Source organism: Acromyrmex echinatior, chromosome 17 (assembly GCF_024713525.1).
Source record: "Acromyrmex echinatior isolate Ae372 chromosome 17, ASM2471352v2, whole genome shotgun sequence".
Classification (NCBI taxonomy): domain Eukaryota; kingdom Metazoa; phylum Arthropoda; class Insecta; order Hymenoptera; family Formicidae; genus Acromyrmex; species Acromyrmex echinatior.
The window spans coordinates 3,326,398-3,343,577 of record NC_141868.1 but is presented as its reverse complement, the minus strand read 5'-3'; the positions used below and the strand labels follow the sequence as shown (position 1 = coordinate 3,343,577).

General features: G+C 32.8%; 1 protein-coding gene across 10 annotated transcripts in view; it reads left to right on the top strand.

Annotated features, from left to right (window-relative positions):
* dysc (whirlin protein dyschronic) overlaps positions 1-17,180 on the top strand; it is a 120,044-nt gene that overhangs the window by 13,635 nt on the left and 89,229 nt on the right. For 9 of the 10 annotated variants that reach the window (XM_087414988.1, XM_087414995.1, XM_087414992.1 and 6 more), the window contains exons 2-3: positions 14,029-14,413; positions 15,272-15,663. In XM_087414988.1, coding sequence (XP_087271114.1) covers positions 14,064-14,413; positions 15,272-15,663 — 742 coding nt within the window. In that variant the 5' untranslated portion in view covers positions 14,029-14,063. The remainder of the gene's footprint in view (positions 1-14,028; positions 14,414-15,271; positions 15,664-17,180) is intronic. The other variant, XM_087414990.1, reaches the window with a different exon arrangement.

Genomic DNA, 17,180 nt, shown 5'->3' with positions numbered 1-17,180 from the left:
ATGAAAAAACCTCGTTTTATTTCATTTTCAATTTATGAATGTTTCAAGACCGGCAAATAATTTCCAATTCAAGTAAATTGCATGTCAATTTACTTAAACTGGAAATTATAAAAATGCGAACAAAAATACAATATCATTAAGTACCAAAATTCGCTCTGGCCAAATATAGCCTTCCTCACTTATTGATGTGAAATATTTCTCGATCAATTTTCGCTTAACGTCGTTTAGATTTTAAATTCTACATCATTATGTTATTACAAGCTCAGTTTGTATAATAATTATTAAACAAACGACGACAAGCACAGTTGACAGGGATATCGGTCAAAGTGTCGTCTCCTGTTGCGACGCTGCGTCTGTTGCAGCGTCTGCAGCCGCAATAATTCACAGCGTGGTACCGAAGGGAAGGACGGAAAACGCCTCCGACCTGACAGTGCACTCGCAGTATTATGCACCGGCAGGAGTGCATACGTGTGACGAGGATCAGGTGTACAAGCGAATAGGCGTGCATACGAGCGATCGCGTTGCGCTGCGCCACGCCATTCCGGTTTCCGCGGAAATTTCAGCGGAAAATTCATGTCGTTCCGCATGTCGGGACAAGCAGGCCGCCCGCCGCCTCCCTATCGAATGCAATATCCGTCGAATGGCTTTCGGAATTACCCTTTCTCGACGTGCGCGATCGGAGTGTTACGTTTAATACCGGCGAACACTTGCGGGAAGAATGCGCTCGCAGTTCGACTGCAGTTCCAAGGCGAATCGACAGTTGGATCACATATCCTCGCTCCCGATTGAATTCACCTTTTAATTTGGCTTCAGCAAAATACAGTTTAACGATCTTCTGCTTTCGCTCTTTTAAAGCTTACACGAGAAAAAAAAATGATGCTGTATATAATGAAATAGTATAATATAATTGAAAATAATCTCGTTAATTTACAATAACAGTATTAGTGGAACAAACATGTCATCATGTTCTTGTTTTAAAAAAACTTTGTGTTTTTTCACGTCCCTTATTACTTGCGTGGGGTGACCAGGACACCCCCGTCTTATATAAATTCGCTGAATAAATAAATGCTATTTATACACGTTATTATTTTTAGCGTAAATTGTTTCATGATTTAAAAAGAAATTTTGCATTTATCTTCATCTAAGGGATGTATAGAATGTTGTTAATCTTTATTTAATTGTAAATCATTAAAGAAAACAATGAAAATTGAGTTTTATATATATATATATATATATATATATATATATATATATATATATATATTAGGTGTTGGAATTAATTCGTAGCGTTTTTTAATGAAAGAATGTTATTTATTTCACATGAGCATTAAAAAATACATTAATGAAAGTACTTCCCATCACTTGTAAAACGCTACGAATTAATTCCAACACCTAATATATAATGAAGTGTTAGAAACATCTCACGCAAGTAATTACGTAATTAAAAAAAATTAGCGAGGATTAATATTGTTATTGAATAACAAGATTATTTTCAATTAGATTGCTATTAGACTACTAATGTTGCTAATATAACATCATTTTTTTCTTTGTAGAATATTTTTGTTTGTAGAAAAATTATTTGTTGTAAACAGTCCGTAAATGGAAATTGCGTTATTTTATTATAAATTAGTAATTAAAAATTATTTATATTTATAATTATAATTTGAAATAAACACTGATGAGAATAAATCTAATTAAGTAAGAAAAATCCTATTTCTCCTGTTCCTGGAAAAATAGCTGAGACAATATTTTTCCGCAGTTTTACGATTCTTATTAACGTCAGATTATTAATATTCTTATAAAGATGCTTATTAGCATAAAAAAATTATTAAATTATTTTTCAATTTATTATGTGATATTATCTATTACTCTGATTCTGTTCATGGCATTTTAAAACTGAAAAAGATTTCGGTGGGCGGTTTGTAGAATTCGATATGTATACATTCACATAGTAATTTAAGCACTAAGCTTCGACCAAAAACTAGGATTTCTCTCATTTAATTATATTTATATAAAATTTTATAAAATTTACATAAATTTATTTAAATAAAAACATATAGCCAGAGATGTTTTTCAACTAAAATTATGGGAAGAATGCTCTTCTCAGTTACATATTTTTACAAACTAGATCTTCAAAAAAATTTAATTAAGTTTAATACACTGTAAAATTTATCTTTTTAATATCTCGAGAAAATTCATCAAAATTCATTTAATTTTAATTAATTCTTCTCAGTCTTAGAATCTTCTTGAGTTTCTCAAAGGTTGAGTTGTGTCGCGTTAAGTTTTGCAATATCCTATTACGTTTTATGTATTTTAAATAAAGAATATAGTTGTGTCGAATATTTCATTCGAGTCCTTCGAACTTAATCATTTTCCAGGCGCGCCGCGTTAATTCCGTATTCCACGTTGCAATTAAGTGCGCCTTAATGCGTGCACCTAACTGTATCCGATCGACTTCTTTATCGGAGACGGTAAGACTATGAACCGGGATTTATTTTTAGAACAACCGGTATATACGGTCAATAGAGCCTATGGCGGCCGTGCTCGACGTGATGTAGCGGAGTGCGGATAAAAAAATTGTTAATTAACTCTCTCAAACAAGTTACGAATTACAGCGCGAAATTCAACGAGCTTAATCGTTCTTACGAGGCTCGACAGACATATGGCAACAGATTTTCCCGGAAGAAAAATATTAAATTCCCCAGTTATATTCAGAATTACTCGGATTATAAGAGATGAAAAATGTTGAATTCTGAGTATATAGACTAAATAACATATATAATATATAATATATATAATGTATAATATGATTTTTTTCTTGTTATTTGAAATAGTTATATAGGTTTGTTTTTTGTTGATGCACTAGAATTTTCCTTCTCGCTTTCATTAAATTTTAAATACGTTTCTATATTTAAAAAGAGATAAATGGCTACAAGTCAAGCAAGGTCTTTAATAAACAATGATAATTCTAAAACATACGTTTCAACCTCGATCGAGTGATTCTAAAAAAACATATCTATTTTATTATAAATAAAAAAAAAGTGAAATACATTATCAATGCAAAAAATTTATATAAGTTCAAGATACAATATTTTACTGAAATTAGCAATTATATTATTCGTTAAAGCTTCAGCTTTAAAAATTAGTTTCTTGAATTGCAATACAATGATTTTTAACAGAATTATAAACAATATAAGCAATCTCAAAATAAAAACGTTCCTTTTATTTAATTCTAATAATAATTCGATAACAAAAAATCTTAAAAATATTTTTATAAAACGATTTTGTAGAGAAAAACTTTAAGCTTTCATGTTAGAAAGTTAAAAATTTTCACAGTTTTTTTGGGGTATGTGGCCTACAAAGTAAGAAAAAAATTTCTCATTTTGTCCAGCTCGTAGTTTTTTGTATATAAAAGTTACCAAACTCACAAAAATTCAAAAAGCCATAATGACTTTTCAAAGGTAGATATTTTAAGCTTTAAAATTCTTCTTCTAAATTGAAATTTAGTTTATTTTTAACAAAGTTGCAGTTGCTCGAATTTTCAATAATAAATAACGAATTTTTCATCTAACAATTTAACTAATAATAAAAAGTATTACAAACAAATATCACTGTAGTATTAAAACTCAATAAATAGAAGTTATATATATTTAAAAAGTTTAAATTATCGGGAAAGAATTTACAATATTCTCATTGAAAGAAAGTAATATAGATTTAATGATTTTTCTGATGTTTAAGAGATAAAAATAAGGGTGAAAGTAAAAGAGAGGAGTAAAAAAGGCGCCACAGAATTTTATGGTTAAACAGCAAAGACCTGAATGAAAGAATTTAATAGATATATATAATAAAATCGTCACCGCAATTCTTTTTTATTTAATCTTTCTTCATCAAGAAAGAGAGATAGAAGGAGCAGGAAAAGAAAGAGAGAGAGAGAGAAAGAAAATCTGCTACTCCGCACTCCTGCGGAATATTATCTGAGAATCAACGTCCTTATTTCGCCCGGTCGCCTCCGCTACGGTTCTGAAAAGCCGAGAATAGCGAGCTCTGTGAAAGGATTAGCTGCAATCACAACGCCGGGCGATGCGGTGACGTGACGGGAATGTAACGCAATTATACGGAGCGAGCGCGAATTCGAGATTCCGGAGGCGACGCGGAGTATCCGACGCAGCGCGCTCGCAATTCACGTCCGTTCGTTGTTGCAACCGCGGGCTTTTTCGCCGTTAACAATGCAGTCGCGATAAATAAGTCCTCGAACCGTGAAACGTTTAACAAGTCGCCGGAATAACAGCGCGGATTTAGGACGCGAGGCTGCCGGATAATAGACACGGAATCGCTGTTCCTTCGGTGAGATTTTTGCTATCGAGAAACGTTATGACGGTTCGCCAAATATTTAAGAAGTTCATTCTTCTGATAAAATAATGTTTAAAAGTTTGTACAATTTATTAACGTTACATTACCCAAATAGCACAATTACGCTATGCAAAATAATTAAAGGATCACCTAGTCCGTACTCAAAAATAGGTAAATATTCAAAAGGCTGTAACTTTATAAAAAAATGATCATTACAAGATTTTTAAAGAAGCATTTTAAAGCTTGAAATCTCTACTTTCGAAATCGGTAATTGATATTTCGATATGACTGATTTTTACGGAGCTACAATATATAAACAGAAATGAATATTCGTATCAAATCTGAAAATTTTGTACAAATTTTACAAAGGTGTATGACGTGAACTAAAAATCGCACTCAAATGCGGTTTACAATAGTCGAAAGAGTGAATCTTTACCTTCAATTTGCTTTTTTATTGAACACTGTACGATTTTTTTTCACCGAGTTATTCAACATTGAAGTAAAAGGGATCATTTTTGCTTCAATGTTGAATAACTCGTTGAAAAGAAATCGTTCAATAAAAAAGCAAATTGAAGATAAAGTTTCCCTCTTTCGGCTGCTGTAAACCGCATCATTTGTGTGCGATTTTTATTTCACGCAATAGATCTTTGTAAAGTTTGTAAAAATTTTTAGATTTGACGAATACTCATTTCTGTTCGTATAACTCCGTAAAAAATCAATCTGATCGAAATATCAATTACCGATCTTGAAAGTAGATATTTTAAGCTTTAAAATATGCTTTCTTAAAAATTTCGTTGTGATCATTTTTGACAAAGTTACACTCTTTTGAATATTTATTTATTTTTAAGGACGGACTAGGTAATCTTTTTGCGTAGTGTACATTCTAGAAATGTTCTGCGAATATTTTCTGGGAACTTGAAATGTTTTCGGAAGATACGTATAAGGAATATTAATAGCATATTCAATTGAGACTATTTTTGTAATTCTAGAAAAATCCACAAAATGTTCCATCGAATCATCATGGAATATTTTCTTATTTTAAGAATATTTCAAAGTTCTCGAAGAATATTCATGAAACATTTCTGTAAATTGTGTTAACAGAATTACACCTCACTTTTATTGTTCCCTTCAATTATTTACAATTAAATAAAGATTGATAATATTCTACACATCACATACACATTTAGACAAAGATAAATGCAAAAAGTTTGTTTTAAATAATTAATTTGCGATAAATATATATAATAATGTAAATACATAGCGTTCAACGAATTTATAAGATGGAATGGACCAGTAGCGGGTGCATTTTATATGAGCAATAAAATTTATATTCTATAAAATATATCTAATAAAGTATTAATTTATATACTATAATACAAAAAATTTAAAGGAACGGGAGAGACAGAATGCAGCACGATATGGCACGTTACTCTCTCGTGTCAGATGGGATAATTTTATTCTACCGCTCTAGATATATGTATTACTTCATTTTGAGGAAATTTCCATTTCTTTGGGCACGCCCGACGGATACAGCGAGTTTTGCATAAAGCGCGATGCGGCCGCGGAAACTCTCTTTTGCGGAACGTTATAAATGTTTCCCGTCACTCGGTGTCGGCCCGCTCGACAAAATGTAAATTTTTACGATTTATCGACGCGTCGGCCAACCGTCGTCGAATGTCTTTCGCGTCGCGGCTCCTCGTATAATCGATACATACGATCCATATCGTATATTGGTCGCGAGGATGAGGATATGTACTGAAAAATCGCCCTTTTGTATCGTTCACGCGCGCGCATGGCCGCGCAACTTTAAAAGATAAAAATGGGACGACGACGAGCGCAAAATGTATTGCGCCACCTTTCACCTTTTGTCGAGGGACACACTTTTAGTTATCGTCCACCACCGTCACCGAAATTATCCACCGAGGGGGGGAGGGGGAGGAACAGTTTCTCGATGAATTCATTTCGCGTATACGCCGACCGAATTCTAAACACGCGCGTCTTGCTAATGCTTAAAGTTATGTACGAACCGCGAATATGATGCTGTACCGAAAGTGACGGTCTAATTTTAAGCGACGGTCTTAACTGTAAACTTATCTTAACATACAATTGGGTTTAGGAGATCCAATTTATCTTGGGAGATCATCGCGTATATGCTTTAGCTTATATTTGTCATAGCAAATTGACATGTGTCTCTTATCTCGTAGATTTTATTATGCAATTCCAAAAGTTGCTGTTATTTTAAATTTTACGTGGGTAGAGATCCGTTTTCTTTTTATTTTTATCTTTTCTTCTTGTTTCCACCTTTTCATCTTCCTTCTCATCGTTATTTGTCATCAGAATTTTGTACAAATTTCCAGTTCTTTGTTTAATTCTTTTGTAATATTGATTTATATTGAATTTTAATGTAAATACGCTTGTTGGTGCCACATTATTCTTATTACATACGCTGAGAGAAAAGTTCTTGGAATTTGTGATTGTAATCGCATGACAAAATAATTACGATTAAAAAAGATCCATTTTTATAAATATTAGTAATAATAATTGAACTTCTATTTTGTCCATTTTATCATTATTTGTCGTCGGAATTTTATTTTGTGGATATAAATTTCCAGTTTTCTAATTAACTAGTTCCCTTTTCATTAATACTGATTTATTAAATTACACATGTAAACGTCAGTTAATGTCACCATCGTTCTGTTACAAACTGAGAGAAAAGTGTTTGATGTTTTAACTGTAATTACATGGTAAAATAATTATGGTTAAAAGCTCCATTTTATTACAGTTAGTGCTGCCATACAAAGTAACAAAGTAGTTTGATTACAAAGGCTGTATTTATCGAATCATTAATGACATATATTTACAAAAAAAAGCAAACTTTTTGAAGTGTTAATTATTTCTTATTAAACTCTTCAAAAAATATAATTAACATTCAAAATGGCCACTTTTAGCTTTGATACTTCTAAGCTTCAAGATACTTCTGGAACGTCTAGTATTTTTTGTTATGAATAAACAACAATATTAGATATTCGCAATAAAAACCAGCATTGGCTTATATGCTTTTTCAATATCAGATTTATTTATTGTAGAAGCCATTACTTAGTTGTATAATTAGAATTAATTTTCATTATTATTATTTATCATATTAAAATATTTTATTAATTTATACAAATTTAAATTACTTCATTTCATAAAGAATTCTTTTCTTTCAATTATTTTCTAATAGCTAATAATTCTTTAAAAATCTAAATAAATCTAATTATTTATTAAATAATTTGACATAAATTTACTATATGAAATAATTTATTATATTTATTTTAATGCATTTTTAAATAATTAGTTAAAAATTTTTAATTTTCACCTAGATTTTACGTATTATTTTCTATCAAAAAATATATTACCGAAAATGATTATAAACTGTATTAATTTACTGTAATTGCAACCATATTTCTCTCTCAGTACAGAACCTTACACGGGATATAAATCTCGGAATCCCTTTGGAAGGTAAAAAAAGGTGAATCCGCCGAATCAGCATAAGCTCCGCTATCGCATTGCTCTGCTGCAGTTTCTAATCGCGGGCGGCACGTACGTGCACTATAATCGCTGAATGTAGTAGCAAAGTTCCAACGGTCCCGATGAAGGGGGATGAAATGAAGGTGTCGACTGAATGAAGTCGGCTTCAGGTGTTCAGTCGCAGTATTGATCGGCCCACCCTCGTACATGACGGAACACACGACGACACACAGCCCTCACCGCGGAATCCACCCCTTCACCGCGCGACTCCTCCAGTGTAACCCCCGCAGGAACGTCCGTCAGGAGCGATTTCAACCCCCGCCCCTCCCGCCCCCCTTCGACGGCAAACAAGTCTTTGTCAGTGTCAAGGTTGGCTTGCCTCGCAATAGACGAAACTGTCTTGATTGTCAGCGAAGTGACGACGATATTAGAAAATATCGTTGCGATATCAAATGCTAAGCCTACTTCGCGACCTTTACGCCTTCGTAGAGGACGATTTAATCTCTCTCTTGTATTACAATGCGACGAAGAAAGGAATGACGGGAATTTAATTCCAAGGCGAATGCTGGGAATAACGATCGTTATCGTTCCTATTTTGCAAAAAAATATAACACTTCTGATTGTAAAATGTGTATGATAAATGTGTTGGAAAAATTAAAATAATGTAGAAGTATTTATAAAGAAATGTATTTAAATATATTTGCTTTAAATGTATTATAATGAAATTGCAATAATTTATATATAAAATGCTGTTCTGCTATTTTATTATAAAACTAATATATTGTAAAATATAGCACAAAGTTGCATGTTTTGAAATACTTTGTGTTATAATTGCGTGATTAAGCAAAACGCAAGCCATATAATTTTACGAGAAAATAATTTTACTTTTTCATAAAAATAAGTGCACTAGAATAATAAATAAATTCAATACTTTATTTAATCCTGGTTGAGTTTTTATTTGACCTAAAAAACAACTCAGAATTAATTTTATTTAAAAAAATTTTCTCTCTAGCTTTAATAACTTTGTTATTAATGCAAGATACTTATTATGAAAAAATCATTTATTTTTTATATTATTTTTATATCTTCTGATCATATTAATTCAAACGATCGTACGGTAAATTTGATAAAAAAGCAGAAGAATTAAAATTTTACTTTAATATTTAAAAAGATATGTTTGTAACTGCTTAGTTTAAGCTTAAAATTACAAAAATATATTTAGCTTCTTTAAAAAAATTTAACTATATCTTTTCACTATTCAGGATTATACAGTTTGTCTATCCAACATTTATCATCAACTTTTCATATTTATCTGCTAAATATCTTTCCTAAATCGATCGAAGAATTCGCATGAAAAAAACAGCTCGGTTGAACATTCTCGTATATAGCTGTCGACATATCAGCGATTATCTTCAAGACGAACTTTCTTCCGACGATAACAGAAGACTTCCTGCATGAGGCCATTAGGGAGTTACAGCGGGTTTGTCCCAGAAAATGATGTCATTACTGTGGCCACGGCGCGACGGCGGGTCTCACGTTAAAGATCCTATCTAAAATCACTAGACAGTCACGACAAGGAAGTTTCTCTTCGCGACGGATTTAATTGTCCCGTTATTCCCGTCCTGCGGGAATCGATAACGTAATCGGTTCGCGTCACGACAGCCCGATGATAACAATGGAAAAAACTGCAATCGATCGCGGTGTAAAAATAAATCGCGAATATTCGTGGATGCGTTCATGGAGGACGCTGCAGTAAACGGCCAAGACACGTCTGAAAAAAGGCATCTAAATTATTCGGAGGCACCTTCGGCGACGTTTGGATATTAATCTGTAAATTCCGCATACCTATGCGCGTACATACAATACCCACAAACAGACACGTGATTAATTGCCTAGCGACGTACATAGGTTTGATTGTCGCGATTTCGCGGTTCTGTTATTCCATCATTACGGTAATTAATTAATTATTACAACTTTAATGAGTTCGAATTAGAACGGTTGCCGTGATTTGATCAAGTCGCCATGTCTGTACAGTAAAAAATATTCCTAGAAAATTTTATACGTACACCAGGAAAAATATTTTTAGTATTTGTGATAATTGAATGGTACCATAATTACGATTATTTCTATTAGAATTGTTTTAGTAATATTTATATACTTGTAATAATTATAATTATAACTTTATTAAAAATGAATATATAATTAATACTGAAAATGACTCTCTCTCTCTCTCTCTCTCTCTCTCTCTCTCTCTCTCTCTCTCTCTCTCTCTCTCTCTCTCTTTCTGTCTATAAAAATAACTTCCAATTAATTTTATTATGTATTTATATCAGCATCAAGTAATTTTATTTTTTTTATTGATACTATATTTTTATCTTAGATGCAGTCTTTAATTTTCTCTTTTGTTCAGCAAGAACAGCTTATTGTTTGAAATACTTTCTCAAGATTAGACAATTGAAAAACTTTTATTGACACTCCAAAAATAATGTAAAATAATTATTAAATTTAATAGATTTAATTTGCGAAAATTTGAATTATTTAAACACTGAGGTTTGTCAATTGTTACATTCAAAATTTAACTTAAATTGCAAGTAAAATAAATATTTTATATTATACCCTTCTTTTTGCTCTAAAGCTGATTATTTAAATGTGCTTATTTAAATGTGCTGCTTCAAATGGAGTAATTTCTCCAATCTCGATTTGCTTTTGCAATTCTGCCTTATTTTCTGTGCTACTTCGATATTTCCTTCATCATCTTATATTCTATGTTGATTGTTTGATTTTACAATACGTTCGATGTATTCTGATACTTCTTGCAAAATGCTGTCTTCCGTTTTATCCGACACTATCTGTAGACATCAGCAAATGTTACTTTATAGAAAAAAAGGGAAAGGATGTGAACAAAACATTTCATTATTTTAATGTGCCACATATGACATAAAGTGTTAGTTTAACAGTGTTTATTTAACACTCTAACCTAAATAATTGCTTGATATTATTGAATTACCTTTTGCAAATCATTTAGAAACTCGTTATAAGATCGTGCATACAGTACACATATAAATCGCATGAATCAATCAATCATTCGTAAAAGTCGTCATTCAAATCTAAGACCGACTGAAGACAAAAACTCTGTCCTTGTGATCTGCGAATTTCACGATTGTTTTTATCGCGCAGGAATTTATTGCTGCCTATTTTACTCGAATATCGCTTTAAATGCAAATTCGCGTATCATATCTAAACGGATAACGCATTAATCTGATGAACAAACGATAAATTACGTAACATATCGAAATAAGTCTACGAATACATCGACATGCTAAGTATATGTTGCGTTCATATCAATTGCATGCTTCATTTGCAAATTTGTGAGATTAAAAGAAAAACTCAATTTACTTTTTGATAAGAAATAATATTAAATTGTACCGATATCTCAAATATATAACAATCTTGATCAGAATTCACAATAAAAATTCACATTTTTTTCGTATAATTAACAAAATTGTCATTTCTTTTAAATTAAATCAAAGCTTTGCGTTTTTTCGCTTATATAAACATGTTACAAATATGTATTATCAGAATTCACAATAAACTATATATAAATTAAAAAAATAATTAACGCAATTTTGTTTCTCAAATTGCAATGTTGTAACCAATACCAGGTTTTCAGTACCTCGAATTTTTTATCCTGTGATGAACGCATTGTCAATAGTAACAATTAAAAAAAAATAATATACGTAAGAGATGAAATGTAATAAAATTAAATTATAAAAAATTAAGATTAGGAAAAATCAAAGATAAGAAAATAGGAAAGGTAGGTTTTGATTTTATATACAAGATCGAAAATACTGCATTTGTTATTTTTAACTGATGATTGCTGCAAAACGTGACCGTAATTTAAAGAAAAATAGAAAGACAAGAATAACAGAAACATGAAAATTGTAAAAGATAAAATGTTAAAATAACACAATACAGATCATTCCAGCATTTCAATGTTTCAATAATATTGCAATTAATGTTACAAACATTGCAGCAATGTTACTGCAAACTTCTGTGCTGTATGAAAATAATAACAAAATTAAAACTAGAAGAAACTAAGAAACGAAGATAAGAATAGGAGACTCTGATTATACGTATAAATTTGTGGAAGCACTGCATCGTTATTTTAAGTTGATTGTTGCGAGAACTATGAAACAGATCATACAGGTGGATTTTTTGCGGAACAGTCTGCATCATTAGTTCCATAGTTCCAGCACAGAAGAGAGACAAACCGATCGACTCCGCAAAGTAAGTTGGAAGAAATGGAGTTGTAAAGTGATAGTGCGCTTTGAAATTATGACTTGGTTGATGGATCCAGAAAAGATTATAAATTATAGTTAAATTATAGTAACTGCAACAGTCTTTGTAGTAATAACTATATTTATAATAATTTTTTTCGGTGTCAACTAATGTATATATTTTTTTTATAGAACTATAAATATAATTTTTTTTGCTAACGTTGTAACAATAATAATCATAGAATAAATATCATTGTAATTATAATATTAAAAGTTAAAAATATTTAAAAAGTTTTGCAAAGAAAGGACGCGTATTGGAGTCTTGCGCGTGTCACGCGATTGTCGCGGTAGAAATTCTTGCGTTTCCATTTCCGATGGGGACGCCTTTCTGAGAAAGGCCTCCCTAATAAAATTTTCAATTGTGTTAATGTGGCATTTGAATGTCGAGGCAGTTTCTTTGTAAACATGAAAATGTCTCTCGGGAACTCGTGATGTCACCTGACTTATTTACGAGAATCGCGATCGATCTGGCTGACATCCCTGAAATTCAGGCCGTGGCTTTTATGTTTAAGCCGCTTTGGATGTCGAGTCAAGGATTGCTGTTACTTAACTTCATAATATATTAATGTAAAAGCGTGTACAGGTTTTTCTCCTGGAGTAACATTGAAAAATTGCTAAATATTCTTGAACAAGCTGTCTGTTTTACATTTTTTATATCCGAAAGTCCCACTAATTTCCATGTAAATTTTCTCTGGAACTTCTTTTATTATTAACCTTTTGCGGATCGGTGATCCCATTTATTTTGTAAACTGCTCGATTGCATTTTTATTTATGCATTTTTATGAAACTTGACCTATGGGATAGTTTTTAATTTCATTCAAATCTGTGAGATCAAAAATAAAAAATTCGAAATACTGGATTCAATATGGCGGATGAAATTTTTAAAAATAATCTGATCACATACACATATACAATTCGATTTTTTAATTGTAAATTTTTAATTGTGAAGCAAAAAAGAAAGTTTTTCAAGTTTTGTTTTATTTAAAATTCATCAGCGTTACACAAACAGATAATAGTAAAACTGATTTCCAAATTGATTTTCAAATTCTGAATATGAGCCCTGTAACATTTCATGGTTACTACTTTTTTAAAATTCGACATTTTCGGGCTACATTCAAACTCAGCGATAAGAACCTCTAAAATCTAGTTTCAAAATAATCAGATTATTTTTTGAAATTTGAATTTTAAAATGTGCTGCTAGAATCGAATTCAACCATCAAAAACGTTTAAAAAAAAAGATATTCTATAAATTACTTTGTTAGAAAACTCTAATTCTCAAAAGATTAAGCCTGCCTGTGCTGTTTATTAACTGGTCACATAAAAAGTTTTTATTTTACTATTGTATAATATTTTCATGTTATTATTAATTACTGAAGTATAAAGATATACACAAAGAAGAGAAAAAAAGAAAAATTTTAGAATTTTAATTCCAAAAGTATATCAAATTGATTAAAATGTAAAAAAATATACAAAGGAAAAAAACGAAAATTCTTAAAGTTTAATGCTAAATATTACACAAAACTTTCAAATAAAGTTATGTTCTGCTTCAAGCAAAACCATTAAATTAAAAAAATATAAATTTTCTCAGTTCAAGTAATTTAATTAGATCAAGTACAATATAGTTTACAGTCCTTTCTTTCTCCTTTCCCTCCCCCCCCCCTCTCTCTCTCCTAATTAAAATTTTCCAAATTAAAATGTCCCCATTATTGAAATGCAACGCGTTGCGGTTCGCCTGCAACTCAAGCTATCCGCCGACCTGTCCGCGTGTCCTTCCATAATGGTGATCGATTCTGCGTTGACCGCAATTGCGTGCTCGTTTATTGTCCGGCAGGTGTGACCAAGGCGGAGCCGATCGCCAGCCGAGGCATGGCCAGCAGCACGGAGGACTACGGTTCCGAGCTGCAGGAGCTGCAGTGGGGCGGCGGTACCACCGGGACCACGCACTTCCTGCGTGGTGCCGGTGGCGGTTCTCACTACCTGCGTAGCGGCACCGGTGGCTGCTACGAAGCCGAGGATCTCGAGCCCGTCACCACGAGTCGGCATCATGGCGGCCAGCACCGCGGCTACTACAGTCCGCCTGGCACCAGCTACACCATTGTCGAAAGGCCGCCCAGCGCACCCCATCATCACTCCTCGCATGCGACCCCCTACAGATCGCACCGGGGTCACGGAACCACCAGCGGCACCGGTGCCATCTCCCCGGAACAGGTGCTCAGGTATGACTTCCCTTCCAGCAAGGCCAATGATGGAAGATGCTCTTCCATGATTGCATCACCGATATGTATCAAAATCGAATTACGCAAATCGCTCTCGGAGATTTGTGTGTGTATCCGACATGACACACTTTTTCCATTGAGGCGTAATTCATTTTTAGTAATTGCGGCTTATTTCGTATATACTTTTCATCTTGCGAGTTTTTCTCTGAAAACACCCTGATATTGACTTTTGGTTCTCTATTAGATTAATTTAAAATTTGTGTATCAACAATTTGACAAATGCAAAATTTTGATACGAGAGCAATTATTAATATATAAGTAACATAATTAATATATTATAATATAATTATTAAAATAATATATGTACATAAAATATGATTAATCTGAGAATATTCATTTGAGGAGTTTCTACACTCCAGTGGCGAAAAAATGTTAATTGTTGTAAAACATAGTTTTGTATGGATATTGTATAACATATTTTCGTTCTTTTTTAACAATTATTTCTTACGAACCTTTAAGTAATTCCGTTAAAAATCCAATAAAATGCGTCTATTAAGTAACATCTTTATTTTTTAGAAACACTATCATAATATATATATTTAAGTGCTTATATTCCGTTTAATATTTGTTTGGTTTCTATTCCCCTTTTCAAGAAAGCTTAATTTTTTGAATTATTAAGCATTAAAAAAATCCCAGCTTAGATCGTTATAGGATTCCTATTATCTATTTGATAAGTTTCAAACTTTACGGTCCAATATGACATATACGATTCTTATTATTTAATTTTTTGAGTTGTCCCTTTTGAAGTAAGTGACGTAAACACGATCAAGTAACAATTCAACGTTTCCTCTTCTCCAGGCTGTTCGGCAACAGTGTCTCGGAACGACGGCAGGGCGATCGCAAATCGCCGGCATCGAGTCCAGCGAGCGTGACGACGGTCCGCGGCACGCCGACCGCATCCGGCGGCTCGCAGCAACAGCAGCAACAGCAGCAATCGCAGCAGTCGCAGCAGCAGCAGCAGCAACAGCAGCAGCAGCAGCAGGCTGGGAACACCGGGAATCCGCCCACGTCGCCGATCTCGCAGCCGCTCAGTCTTCAGGAGCTCACCGTAAGGACAATCACCATGACGAGAGATCCGCCGGACTCTCACCATGGCTTTGGCATCTGCGTGAAGGGTGGCAAGGACGCAGGTGAGATCCGCAGTACCTTCAGGCTACCCCCGTCGCCGTACTTCGTGCCTCGAGAACGAGGTACTTTTTTCCCAGGAGCGGTTTTAACTCTACTTCAAAGTTCTCTTAGTTTTCCGCACTCCTCAAAGTCAAATTTTTTCAAGCCTCACGTTCCGGCGTCCGCACGCCGCTGAATGTTCCGCGAGTCGTCTGGCCGCCGTGTTGCGCCGCGAGTACCTTCTCCGGGTCGTCTAACTGTAAAGAACTCGGCCGCCACTGGGGATTTTTCTCCGGCTCGGTAAAAATTCGTTCTACCGAGAAATCACCCGAGAATAGAAGCTACGATAAACTCGAAGATACATCTTCCTGGCATCGTGCGGGTAAACCGCAACTTGTTGGCGGTGCCAACTTGTTATCATATTGGAGTTTTAACTTTGAAACTTGTGACGTCGCATTCGGTGTTTTTATTTATGTTGCCTTTTGTCTTTAATCCTTTAAAGTCATCTTAAGAAAATACATTTGGTAAATATTGAGCTATTCAGTCCAACTAAAGGCAATGTTTAAACTTTAACTTAAAAATATTGCGATAAATACAATCGTAAAATATAGAAAAATTATTTACGTTGTAAGATAGAAAAATTCTCGGATTAATATGGTATCAGTATTATTTTCACATGATAATTACTCAAACATAAGTAACTGATCCATCAGTATCAATTTTTTTAATGATATTTATACTATACATAATGTATATAAAGTAATTTTCAAGCTTTTCGTATTTCAACGATAAGAAATACGATAGGAATATTTATTGAAGGAGAAATGATATTGATTGATGCCATTTACTTATTTATAGATACGAGAAAATCTTTTAAATCTTTCATAGCTTTTAAACATGTCTTATACTATCAATAAATATTCAATTTTATTAATAAAACAATTCTATTATTTAGCAATATATTATAGAACTAATTACTATAATTTTTCTTATTTTTATTATATGATCGTATTTATCTTTTGAACAGTTTTTCTTTCAAAACTAAATAATAAACAATTTCATTACAATTTGATAATATTTCATTTCTTGGATTTTTATATTTTGACTTCACTTTTATATTCAGCGATTTCCCAAATCTTTAAAAATAACTAAACCATATCTATATGTCCCACATCTCCAAAAAGTTAGATCTTAAAGGATTAAAAAGGTAAATTATGATAACACATTCGCGATAACACAGATCTACTTTAGATTTAGAAATTCTTGAATAAACTTTGATTACTAGCTCGATACCATCTTACTGTCATAAATCACTTTTCAACTTTATGGCACCATTTCTGACGGTATAAACGCCTATCATCTTGATAAATAGAAATCCTTAGACAAAGATTCTAGACAAGCAGAAGTTTTCAATAAGCTGTACTATTAAAAGAGTGCCATTCACGTCAGTACAATTATTTAAGAATAGACTCAATCAACAGTCAACATAGTTCATCGACCTATCATTAGTCTAACATGTAATTTAATCTTTAGATCCTCTATATTTGCGATTTCATGTTTCTATGAAGCGATCGGTTTGCCAGATGACTCGCTTGTCACT